Source organism: Miniopterus schreibersii (assembly GCF_964146895.1).
Source record: "Miniopterus schreibersii genome assembly, chromosome: 14".
Taxonomy (NCBI): Eukaryota; Metazoa; Chordata; class Mammalia; order Chiroptera; family Miniopteridae; genus Miniopterus; species Miniopterus schreibersii.
In genome coordinates, this window is record NC_138114.1 from 5856337 (window position 1) to 5869742 (window position 13406).

At 45.1% G+C, this 13406-nt stretch overlaps 1 protein-coding gene across 1 annotated transcript in view; it reads left to right on the top strand.

The window, feature by feature from the left end:
• WDFY4 (WDFY family member 4) overlaps positions 1–13406 on the top strand; it is a 252408-nt gene that overhangs the window by 52584 nt on the left and 186418 nt on the right. Inside the window, exon 13 of the mRNA XM_081157692.1 lies at positions 7267–7360. Coding sequence (XP_081013818.1) covers positions 7267–7360 — 94 coding nt within the window. The remainder of the gene's footprint in view (positions 1–7266; positions 7361–13406) is intronic.

A 13406-nucleotide genomic window follows, 5' to 3' on the forward strand; every position in this document is an offset into this window, starting at 1 on the left:
AATAAGCATCCTGCCCACCGCTTCTCCATGTCCTCTTGCCCTAACATCACAGGGCACTTTTTGGAAAGACGTTACACATTTTTATCCAAAGAAAGCTCCCGTTGGCCAGATGTTAATGCTGGCGGTTGATAGTGAGGGGGATGGATGTCAAATGTTCAACCACTTTGTTTTTGTTTGATTGGTTAATCTGGTAAATTAATTGGTCTCCTAATATCGCATTTCTGCTCATGATATAATTATTGTTGGATTTGATTTGCTGATTTTTAAAAAGCATTTTTGTTTCTGAGAGCTTTGGCTTTTCCCACTCCCTCCTGACTCCCAGGCTTGCGCTGGCCCACAGCGTGAGCTGGGCGCGCCCTCTCCCCCATGGGCTGCCGTAGAACTTGGCAGTGAAACCTCATGGGCCTGGGGTTTTCTTGTAAGATTTATTCTTGTGAAAGTAAGTTTCTATTTATTCTTGAATCATTCTTAGTAAGTTACTTTTCAAGTTTATTTTCCCATTTCTTCTAAGTTTTAATTTATTGACATGAGGCTATTTATAACATCCTATTTACTTTTATCCCTCACATTAAGATTGGTGTCTTCTCCTGCCCCCAGCACCCAGCATTCTTGGCAGAGGGTTATTTAGCAGTGTGACCTATGGGCTAACTTGCAGCATTTTCTGTCACTCACGCATACATTGCCTGTGTCCTTTTCGGTCCTTATTATTTCCATCTACTTTCTTTGAGTTTATTTATCCTAGTATTCTTCTTCTTAATTTAACTGATTAGGACATTAATTTTCAGTCCTTTTTAAAAATATAAATTTCCCACACAAAGGAAATTTATCTCACAAGGTTTATATTATATCTCAATATAATTTAGTACTAAATATTTCCTAATTTCCCTATGACTTATAATTTTATCCTTGAGCCTAGTTTAAAGGGCAAATTTCCAAAGTTACATAGTATTTTTGGTCATCTTTTCATTATTGACCTTTAATTTTATCATCATGAGAGAAGGTGGGTTTATGACACTAGTCTTTTGAAATTAGTTGAGTTTGTCTTGATGCCGAATGTGGTAAATTTTCATAAGTGTTTTGTGTGTGCATAAACAAATGCATATTTTCTAGTTGTTAAGTTCATTGTTCTATTTATGTCTTTTAGATCAAATTTATCAATTGTCTTGTTCAAATTTTAAGATTTCTTAATCTGCTTGGCATATCAGTTACTAACATATGTTAATTATCTTCCATTATAATGGTAGATTTGTCAATTTCTGTTAATTTCTGTCTTACATGTACCTGAGACTATTAGAATCACACATATTTATAATTTTTACATCACCTGGAGGAATAAAAAATTTTATCATTATATAGTGACCTCTATCTCCAGTGGTATGTTTTGCCATAACAATTATGTCTAATAATATAGGGCTACGCCAGCTTTCTTTTGGTTAGCACAGGCCTGGACGTTTTTATTCTCTGGTTTTAAGCTTTCGGTGTCCTTATGTTTTAGGTGTTTCTCTTGTAAACAAACAGTAAAGAGCTATTTTTGTTTTGTTCTGTCTTTTACTAGCCCTTCACTGATACTGTCTTCCTCTCTGTAGCTTTAAAATAAGTCATAAATCTAGCTGGTGTGAGTCACCCACATTTATTCTTCTTTTTCAAAATTGCTTTAGTTTCTTTGCCTTTGGCTGTTCCATTAGATATAATTTTAATGATCAGCTTGCCTGTATCTACAAAAAATTTTGCTCGGATTTTGGAATTACATTAAATCTATAGATCAATTAGGACAGAATTGAAACTTTAGCTGTATTGAATATCCTAATCCACAAACATACTATGTTGTTCTGTAATTTAATAAAAAATTATATTTTTTAACCCTCACCCAAGAATATATTTTTGTTGATTTTTCAGGGAGAGGGAGAGAAAAAGGGAGAGAGAGATTGGTTGCCGCCCATATATGCCCCAACTGAGAACTGAATGCACAACCTTTTCGACGTACAAGACGACATTTCAACCAACTGAGCCACCTGGTCAGGGCTGTAATTTTTTTTTTTTTTTAAATCAAGGTCTGTAGTATTCAGCATACAGAGCATGCACATTTTTTCTTAGAATTATACCTAAGTATTTATTCTTTTTTGGGAGCACTATTTTAAATGGTATTTTTTGTTTTGTTTTGTTTATTTGAAAAGTTTTGTTTTCAAATTGTTTATTTCTATTATATAGGAATATCATTAATTTTTATATGAAACTGCATCCTGACACTTTGCTAACTTCACTTATTAGTTCTAGGAGTTTTTTTTTCAGAGATTGCTAGAGATTTTCTATGTAGACAATCTTGTAGTCTGTGAACTTCTTCTTTTCCAATCTGTTGGTCCAGCATGATGTTGGGTAGAAATGGTGAGAGTGGACATCCATTCCTTGGTCTTAATTTTGAGGAGAAAGTCTTCAGTATTTTGCTATCGAATATTCTATCAGCTATATTTTGTGTAGGTCCCCATGATCAGGTTATGGAGAATTCTTTCTATTTCTGGTTTACTGAGAGTGTTTATCATGAACGGATGTTGAATTTTTCAAATGTTTTTTCTGCATATTGTCAGGTGTTTTTTCTTCTTCTCCAGTTTATTAACATGATGAATTACATTGACTGATTTTTGAATAGTGAACCAGCCTTCATTTGTGGGTTGAGCCTAAGTGGTCGCAGTGCCTCATTTATTTTATATATAGTTATATTTGATTTCCTACTAGTGTGTTGAGGATTTTTGTATCTGTGTTTGTAGGAGATGCTGGCAAGTAGTTTTCTCATACTGGCTGTGTCTGCTTTTGGTGTCAGGGTAATTTTGGCTTCACAGGGTGCATTGGGAAGTGTGTGTTTTTTGAAAGAGGTTGTATAGAATTGGTGCTAGTCATCTTTTAGATGTATGGTAGAATTCACCCGTGGAAACATCGGGGCCTGGAGGTTTTGTGTGTGTGTGAGGGTTTTAAACAACATATTCCGTTTTTGTAATAGGTATAAACTATTCTGGTTATTTTTTCTTGCTTCACTTTAGGTAATTTGTGGCTTCGAAGGAATTGGTCCACTTCATCTAAGTTGTCAGATGTATGTGCCCAGAGTTGTTTGTAGTATTTTCTCATCATGTCTGTGGGGTGTGTAGTAATATTCTCTCTTCCATTCCTGATATTAATAGTGTCTTTTTCTTTTTTAGTTTAGCTAGTAGTTTTTCAATTTTTAAAATATTTCCAAAGAACTAAATTTTTCTGTCATTTATTTTCTCTATTGTTTTTCAGATTTTAACTTCATTGATATTTTCTATATTTATTATTATACTTTTCTGCTTGCTCTGGGTCTATTCATTAATTAATTGATTTTAAAATAGCATCTTATGGAGGAAACTGGATTTCTCATTGGAAACCTTTATTCTTTTGTAATGCAAGCATTTCAATCTATAAATTTTCTCCTAACACTGCTTTAGTAGTACCTCACACATTTTTCTATGGTATATGTAATTTTTATTTAAGTTCAAAATATTAAAAAAAAATTGCAGCTTTCTCTTTGACCTATAGACTATTTAAAATATATTGTTTACAATATGTGTTTACTTAATACCACTGAACTGCACAGTTAAAACGGTTGCGATAGTAAGTTTTATATTATGTGTGTTATACCACAGTGAAAAAAGAAGTATGTTGTTTAATTCCCAAGTACCTGGAGACTTTTCAGTTTTCTTTCTATTATTTACTTTGACTTTAATTCTGTTATAATCAGATAACACAGTTTTGGATTTTATTTATTTGAAATGTTTTAAGATCTGTTCAATTCAATTGAGTCCAGAGTCCATTCGATTTTGACAGATGTTCCATGAAAACTCAGAAGACTATATATTCTGCAGCTGTTTGGTGGAGTGTCCTAAAATACCAGTGACATCAGCTGGTTGGTGGTGTTCAGTTCTATGTCTCTGATGATTTTCTCTCTGCTTTTTCTATCAACTACTGAGAAAAAAGTGTTGAATTATATATAATTGAGGATTTGTCCATTTGTCCTTTCGCTTCTATTGGTTTCTTTATGAATTTTGATGTTCTTTTGTGAAGTGCCTACATATTCTGGCTGTTATGCCTCCTTTAATCATTACGCAACGTGCTCTGCTTGTTCCTGGCAGCATCCTTTGCTCTGAAGCTCTCTTTCTCTGGAAGTAACAGGGCCACGCCAGCCTTCTTTGGATTAGTGTTAGCATGGCCTGGTTTTTCTGTCCTTTCACTTTAACTCTCTATGTTATGATACTTAGAGTGGGCTCCTTGCAGACGGCATTTGATTTGGTCGTCCGCTGTCTCCACTCTGAGGACACGCGTGGTCACTGGTGCATGTGGACAGCTTCTGTCCCTGTAAATCTGGGCGAGCTTGGCTTAGGTCTACCAGCTTACTTGTTTCCTCTTTGTTCCCTCATCTTCAGTCCCTGGTCTTTCTTTCCCTGCCTCCTGGTGGATTATTTAAGTATATTTTGTTATTCCGTTTGGATTTGCCTACTGAAGTTTTCTGTCTCCCTGTTGAGCTTCTTCAGTGCTTGCTCTAAGGGCCATGGTGTGCACGCTTAACTTTCACAGCCTGCTCGGGTCCGCGGTCCGCTTCTCCGCGGGAGACACAGAGGGCCCCCTCCCTGCGGGCCTCTTTGTTCCCCCCAGCCTCTGTCGCAGTGTCCTATACATTCTATCTATACAGTTGGCTTTCAACCATTACACGCTCTAAGAGCTTAAGAGATAAGATAGTCTAATTTTGTTGTGGTTGTTGTAGAGGTCTGATCCCTCTTTTCCCACTTTACTGAGAGTTTTTATCAAAAGTGGGTGTTGGATTTTGTTGAATGCTTTTTCTGTGTTTATTGATATGATCATGTGATTTTTGTTTTTCAATTTATTTATGTGATGTATTTTATTTTATTTTTATTTTTTGAATTTATCTTTATTGTTGAAAGTATTACAGATGTCCCCCTTTCCCCAAACTAGTCTGTTATAGTTATTCAATCACTTACCATTTCTGTTCTCTCTTCGTTACTGAAATACCCAGTTTCTTCTCATCTGAAAAACCTCTTTTAGTATTTTATTTTTGGAGAAAATTTGATGACAAGAAATTCTCTTTGTTTACCTTCATCTGGGACTATATTTATTTTTGCCTTCATTCCTGAAGGATATCTTTGCTGGATATGAAATTCTGTGCATTTCTTTTCAGCACTTTAAAAACACTGTTCCCCTGCCTTCTGATTTGTCATGAGAAAATCCCCAGTCATTCATGTTGTTTCCCCATGAATAACGTGCGGTTTTCCTCTGGCTGCTTTCAGGGTGTTCCCATTGTCTTTAGGACTCAACAGTTGATTATGATGCGCCTGGACATGGAATTTGCTGTTGATTTTGTTTGGGTTTGGCTAAGTTTCTTGAATCTTTAAGGTTATGTATTTCACCAAATTTGAAAAAATACTGGCTAAAAGGTTCCTGAACATTTTTTATTTTTATACCACACTCCCCTTCCTCTCTTTCTGGGGCTCCAACAACAGAAATGCTAGTTAGATTCTTCCGTATCATGACACATGACCCTGAGGCTTCTTCATTTTTATCAGGGTGGGCAATTTCTACTGATCCGTCTTCCATTTCATGGGCTCTTTCCTCTCTCACCTCACTCTCCTGTTGCTGTCATTTGGTCAGATTTAAAAATTTCAATTACTGTAACGTTCAGTTCTTCAAGTTTTATTGGATTCTTTTTTATCGATTCTCCTCTTTACCAAGACTTTCTAGTTTTCCATTCATTTCAAAAGTCTTAAGCCTTACTTCTTGGAGCTTGGTTAATAACAGCTGCTTTAAAGCTTTTGTCCGATAATTCGACATCTGCGTCACCTCAGAATTGTCACCTGTTGATTCTCTTTTTCTGGTGAAATATTGAGGTTTCCCTGGTTCACTCTATGCTGTGTAGTTTCAGATTGTATCCTGGACATTGTGAGCGTTATGGACTCTGCCTCTTGTTAACATCTTCTGGGGAATGTGGATATTGTGTTTTACCAGGCAACTGACCCGGTTGGGTTCAGGCCACAGGTTCCTCCCCAGCTTCTGTGAGCTCCATTTTCCAAGACTGCAGGCTGTTTTCATCTGCTCCCTACTCGCCCCTGGTGGGAGCCAGTCTTGAGCTGTGATCTGCCCTGAAGGTCAGTTCTCAAAGCCTTTAGAATGTGGTTAGGACCAGATCGCACATGTGCAGCTTGGGACTGAACCCAGAGTTCGGTACAGATCTGAATGGTCCCCTTTTCTTAAGACTTTTCCTCTTTGTCGTCTCCCCAACACTTTCCGGGTACTCGGCCCCTTCCTGCCCCTTGCTTCCCTGCCCTGCCACACACTTTGCACAACTGCTCCTGTCCTTGGGGCGAGGCAGGGGGAGGAATTGGAGACAAAAACACTGGGATCTTGCCTACGCTTTTGGGACCAAGGTTCCTCTATTCAGAGGAAAGGACTCTCCTCCTCGTGAGTTTCGGATGCCTGCCAGGCCCAGGCTGTCACTGCAGGTTTGCCTGGTGGCTGGGGAGGGGAAGAATAGAGAAACCCAGCAAAAGTGTCCCAGGTTCTCTGCCATGGTGTGCGACTTGGAGGAGCCTCCTTTCCTGCTCCTCAGACCAGAATAGCGGCCCCTTTTGGATCTCTGTGTGTCCTGGGTGTCAGGCTCCCCGCGAGCCCATACCAGGGGATGCTGGAGGGGAGCCCCGGAACTCACTGCCAGCTGCATGAGGCTCTGGGTTGGGTCTTTTTCTCCACTACCATTCACTTTGCAGAGTTCCTAGGGGGTTGCTCGTACACTCTATCTGGGATTTTAGTTGCATTCAGTGGATAGAACAGAGTAGAGTGTGCTCACACCCCTGAAGAGGTCTGGAAGTCCGTGTGTGTGTGTGTGTGTGTGTGTGTGTGTGTGTGTGTGTGTGTGTTTAACATAAAATGAGAACTTCATCATCTCCTGCATATCTGGAGAGAACGGGAGAGGACCAGCGAGCCCACTCTGTTGAGTGCCAACCCTGTGCCAGGCTCTGTGCCCAGTGCACAGAAACATCACTCTATACACTGTGAGGAAAGTGTAGTGGTGTTAGTGCCATTGTAGAGTTTGGGAAAACCAGGCTCAGATTAATTAGTTCAAGGTCAGATAGATAACAGTGGCAGACTGAGGACACTTATCACGGCCTCTCTTAGAGAGATCCAAAAGGTCTGTGAAAACAGAAGAGACTGGAGGGATCAAGGCTGATGTCTGTCTCCCCCCGTCTGCAGGATGGAGGAAGGTGATGCTGTGATCATGCACCCTGGGGCCCTGTGCATCATGGTCCGGCTGCTGCCTCGGCTGTACCATGAAGATCACCCCCAGGTACCTGTTGATGAACACACGTTGTCTTTTCTTACATGACTGATCTCTTGAGTTCCTTCTGGCTGGAGACTCGGTTTTCCTTTGCACCTCTGCCTCAGCGCCTGCATGAGTAGAGCCGCTTGCACAGTGCTGTCTGCAGGGGCATCGATGCCTCTGAGACCCTCGGGTGGGTCCTGCCCACCTTCCAAGGCCATGCAGACCATCACTGCTCTGGGCGTAGTGACCTTCTGAAAACAGCAGCCAATGCAGCTGAAATGGTTCGAGCTTCCTGAGGCAGGACCGGGTGCTGAGGTCAGCGCTGGGGACTGCGGGACCTGAAGCCCCGCTCCCACGCATTCGCCCGCCTCCGCCCAGGGTGGCTGCCCTCCGGGCCCAGGGCTCTGCGCGGGCCATGCCTGGCTGACAGGCGGACACAGTCCGTGGGGCCTGCGTCTACAGCGGGGACCGGGAGGTGTGACAGTGCAGAGAGATGAAATAATAAGCTCACTAATGAATATCCCATTACAGCTTGTCACGAGCCCTATCAAGGGAGCAACCCAGGGTGCTGAGACAATAAGGGGAGGGGTGGAATTAGGGGGAGACCTAATTAAACCTAACTTAGGTGAGGGGTGGAGGTCAAGGAAGCCGCCTCTTAGGTGGTGACCTTTAAGCAGGTGGGCAGGAGCTGCTGAAGGTGGCTGGGGCTGGGGAACGGTGCGAGCTGTGCAGGCAGAGGGAGGCTGGAGCCCTGCCTGCGGTGTGGAGTTTTATCTCCAGGGAAGCAAGCAACTGCTCTCAAATGCGTGGCAGATGACACTACCAGGCTTCTGTATGACAAATCTCTCTGTGGGTGTGTGTGGGGGATGGCCTGGGGTGTGTGAGGGATGGCCTGGGGTGTGTGTGTGAGGGATGGAGGGATTGCCTGGGGGGGGTGTGTGTAAGGGATGGAGGGATGGCCTGGGTGTGTGTGTGAGGGATGGAGGGATTGTCTGGGGTGTGTGTGTGTGAGGGATGGAGGGATTGTCTGGGGTGTGTGTGTGTGAGGGATGGAGGGATTGCCTGGGGGGGGTGTGTGTAAGGGATGGAAGGATGGCCTGGGGGGTGTGTGTGTAAGGGATGGAGGGATGGCCTGGGGTGTCTGTGGGAGAGCCAGGGGACAGCAGTCAAAGTTGTATCTACGGTCTAGGAGACACATGGCAGAAGCTCAGTCAGGGTGTTTCTGGAAAGTGTGAAGAGAAGAGGTCGAGAGACCCCTCAGAGACAGAATCACAGCCCAGAGCTGGACGGGCACAGGGAGCGGGAAGGGGGGAGCCAAGGGCAGCTCTCAGGCTGGCTCCTGGCAGGACCGAAGCCCACTGTGGGGTGCAGACCTGCGTGGGTGACAGCCCTGGGGAGCATAACAAGGCGGGTCTGAGACAGTGCTCCCGACTGGGAGGGTAAGGCTTCGAAGTTCTGAGACAGACGCCAGGGAGTTGGAGAGACCTGGAGAGTGCACCCTGTAGATACCAGCAGCAGAGAGGAAGGCCTTGCAGGAGCACCATGCCCCAGCTGGTGCCACCCTTCCACTGTTTGTTTACCTCACAGCAGGTGTGAGGGGCATGCTGTCGGCTCAATTTTAATCAGTGGACATGGGGGCTCAGTGAATTTAAATCCTTTGGAAGGATTCCCAGTTGGTGGACCTGGTTTAAATGTGATCCTGGTGGCAGGTGTCGTGCTCTCCGGCCCCCCCCCCACTCCATAGCAGTGGCTTCTGCAGAAAGCATGGGGGTGGGGCAGAGGTCTAGCTTTGCTTTGTCTGGATGTTTAAAAGCAGGTGACATGTTTTAGGAAGAAATGGCAACCAGTGACATTATTAACCCCAGTCTGAAAAAGTCAATGACTTAGTGAAAATACGGCAAGCCCTCTGCTGCAAAGCGGCAATAGGGTGGTGTTGACGCCAATGAATAGGGTACGTCTAACAGTGAGGCAAACGCACTTGACCCTTCCAACATTTATGGAAAGGCAGTAGCCTGGGATAATGGGCTCGGATGCTCTTCAGTTACCCACTGCTGTGTCACACCCGGCTCTCCGGGCTCAGACAGGCACGGCGGGGACAGCCCCTCTGCTCCGTGCGCTGCTGGGCTCTTCACGCCTCACAAGGCTGCTCCGATGGCAGGGGCCTCGACTGGGTCAGGTATCTGGGGCCTTGGTTCGAGCTGTTGGTAGGATCCCGAGTTCTCTGCCAGGTATCTCTCTTTATCTGGCCTCTACCTGTGTCCCTCCAGGTAGGTTCTCCAGCAGGTCAAGTGGCAACTCAGGGCTCTCAAAGGCATAAAAGCAGACGCTACCTGGCCTGAAGGCAGAGACCAGGGGCAAGCCAGCCCTGCTTCCAGGGCGTTCTACTGGCTGAGTCCCGGTTCAGCTGGACTCAACGGCAAGGGACATGTGCTCCCTACTGAGTGAGGGGCAACATGTGCGTATAGGAGGGAGCGAACTGTTGGGGGCCATCGTTAACCGCCCCCCCACACTTGCCTTGAGCATCCAACTTAAGGATAAAAGTATTTGATCCCTGAGCCAGAAGTCTTCTAGTCATTTAGTTATGTGAGGCCTGGGACCCTCCTTTCTTTACCTTGGCGTTCAAGGCAGGCCTGTCTGGAGCATACTGGAAACTGATACACATTCTTCAATGCCAGGAATGTTATTTTATCAACTTTCACAGGAGCTCATTATAAAGTACATGAGAATCTCCCCATTTTGCAGGTGCTTGAGGCTCAGGTAACTTGTGTAACTCTGCCAGGTCTTGGGGCTGGTGAGGGGAGATGTGAAGCACTCCCAGGCCCAAGTTGAAAATGTGTTTGATGAACCGGCCTCTCATCTTTGCGGCTTTCGCAGGATGCAGGCCATGCTGTCTGGGCACCGCGCGTTTTTCCAGGTGCCATCACCTCACTGTGAGGACGCCTGGCTTCCTTAGCTGTATTTTGTACCATGCAATGGGCTTGTGGTGAGAGCTAAGCCAGTGCTCCGGATGGTCTTAGCACTCACGCGGTGCTCATGGGCACTGTGCAAGCTCCACCCTGACGCTGACTGATGGAGTGATCAGAGCAGGCAGTGGCCTGTTCTTGCTCCGAGTGCAGGGAAACTGTGGATGAGCCCGGGTTCCAGATAAACTCCATGAGCTGTCACATTAGTATGTGGACAAGAACTTCCTCTCATTCTTTGATGGTAATTAGATAAACTAAGTATGAAAATGAGAATCCCATTGGGTAGGATACTTTTTTCTATTCAGGTCACAGTAAGTAATTTAGGAAAAGTCTAATTTCTCCTCTCTCAAATATGCAAATGAAAGGTAGTGGTGCATTTTGTCAAATACTTTCTGCAGATGCCAAACCAGCACTATTCAAAGTTGGATAATTGCAGTAATTAATTTCTGAAGGGGTGTGTGAACCTCATAACAACAAGTAGAACAGTAAATCAAGTGAGAAATAAGACCACACAAGAAAATGCTGGATCGACACTGACCTCAGGGCTGCATATTTTGTTGCAGAAAAAGGCGCAGGAAATTTCAGTAGAGGGCAGTGTTATTAAAAAGATGGGATGTAAGTCCCACTCGTCTCCCTTTCCACCTGCCCTTAGCTCTTAGCCACTTACATTCCTCAGCTGCTCTTCCCACCTTGTGGTGGAGAAATTGATGGCTTTCCGAGGGCAGGTACCAGTTTTGAAGCAACAGCCTGAACAGCTGCATACGTGGGCTGTGAGGTTTAGCTCTAACCGTGGTCACATCAAATTTGCTCTGCTCAGAACCTGGAGGTGTTTGGGTTTTTTTTGTTTTTTGTTGTTGTTTCCCACCCCCCCCCCCCTTTTCTAAAATACTGTTAGACCCAGGTTACTCAAGACCAATTCACACAGAGACCAAATTGAGCTTTTGGAGATTTATTTAGCCGGCGGTGGCTACGAGCGGGCTCATGCCCTAAACAAACTCGCAGCCCGAACAGTTTTTGCAGGGAGAACAAAAAGGCAGAAAAGCAAACAAACTACATTCTGTTTGGTGAAGGGGGAGCCGTTCGGTCAAGGGGACGCGGGTGGCGGAACTAGCGAAGCAGTAGACAGAAGCTAAGATTAGCGTTAATGAGCTTTCTGCAGTTACCTATCCTCTGGAATTTCGTGGGCTGCGATCCTTTGCACAGGCCGGGAAAGGAGCCGAGGTCATTGCTGCTACATAATAAATGTTGTTGCTCCTGTTTATCTTACAGGAGCGGCTGTAAGGGTGAAGATGGGGTGCTGTACTTCAATACTCGCACTGCAAGCTGCTCATGGAAACAGATAATGCAGCTGGGTTTTCCCTCTTGTTTCATCACCAGTATTAAAACTGGACTCTGGGAATTTTGCTGTGAATGCTGCTGTCCTGAGCCCCAGGCAAACAAGGAGTTCAGCTCAAGTCCTCGTGAGCTGAGTTGGCCCCAGAAAAATGTAACTAACTGGGAACCAAGACTTCTGTTTCCGGTGGGCTCAGCAGCCACATGAGTCTTGCCGTAGACGTGTTTGCTTCTAGGAATAGTTAGTAACCCCACTGGGTGCCCTGGGGAATCGGGGGTGAATGCTGCAGGAACTCACCGTCTGCGTTTGAGGATGGGCAGGCAGAGGTCTGTAGAAATGGTAAGACAGCGTTCTCATGGCTGCAACAAATGTTTGTCCACAGGCCCTGGGACAGAGCGAAGGGGAAGCCAGAGAGGTGGGGACACCAGAGTTGAGCTTTAAAGAAGAGAACTGCCCATGCACATTAGGCAGGGGAGGAAGGCAAGAAAGCCCAGACACAGAGAGGCAAGAGGAAGATGCCCCCTTAGGGACCCGGACTACTTCGGCTGGGCTGGGACAGACCACGTGGGTAGAAAAACAGCGAGTGGGGCTGAAGGTTAGTTGAAGCCACATTATGAAGGGCCCTGAATACCATGCTGAGAACTGAACTTTATTGGGTTATGGTCCATGTCGTCATCATTGTCATCACTACCATGATGTTTAAATTTTATTTATTGATTTTAGGGAGAGAGGGAGGGGGAGAGAGACAGAGAGGGAGGGGAGAGAGAGACATCGATTTGTTATTCCACTTATTCATGCATTCACTGGTCGATTCTTGTATGTACCCTGATGGGACTGAACCCGCAACCTTGGCACGTTGGGACGACACTCTGACCAGCTAAGCCACCCGCCTGGGCCCATGACGTTTAACGAGCACCCACTATATGAAAGCAGAGTTCAGGCTCTGAAGACAACAGATGTTGGTCACAGCTCTGCCACTTCACAGTCACAGAGCCTGGGAAATTATTTAATCCTTTTGACCCTTAGCTTTTGTTGTTTTAAGTATGAGGATGATCTCATCTCCCTGTGGCATTATCAGGAGGAGTTAATGGAGCAATGCTTGAGTGCCTGGCATGGCGAGCGGCGCGTGCACGCTACAGGGAAGCACCGCGAGCGGCACAGCCACTGCTGCAGTGTTTTCTCATGTGGACTTGCAGGAGCGCCGCAAGGTGGGTGTCAGCGTCCCACTTGGCACACGAGGACTTGAAACTTGTAGCAGTCAAGTGGCAGAGTTCACAGCACAGCCAGTGGCGGCTGCCGCTCGAGGAAGGCTCCAAGTCCTCCTGCCTCTGCCCAGGTTGCCTTTCCTGTCAGGAAGCGGGGGCCCCAGGAGTTTGTTGGAAGCAGCGACATGATCATTCCGACCTCGAGTCGTTGTTGGGCACGTTCCAGATTCTACTGGAACCTCCCGCATGGTCCGGTGGGACGGAAAGAAGATAGGGCTAGGAGCTGCGTTTGCCTATCAACCCATTTGTCCCTCCATTTGGAAAAGGGTGCCATTTTCTGGAATTAGCCTGTATTTCAAACACAATGATCTAATCATATGAGTTTCAAATAACTAAAATATTGACAGCATTAATAGCCCTGGACGGCACCGTGTAAGGGCAGGCTATTGAAAAAGAGAGCCGCTTCTTCCAGTAAAGAAACTGGTACCGGAGGAGTCTTGCTTTGTTACATTAAACACATTAGAAATTCCAAATATGTTCAGTTTCTAGGTTCCTCATGCTCTTTCGTT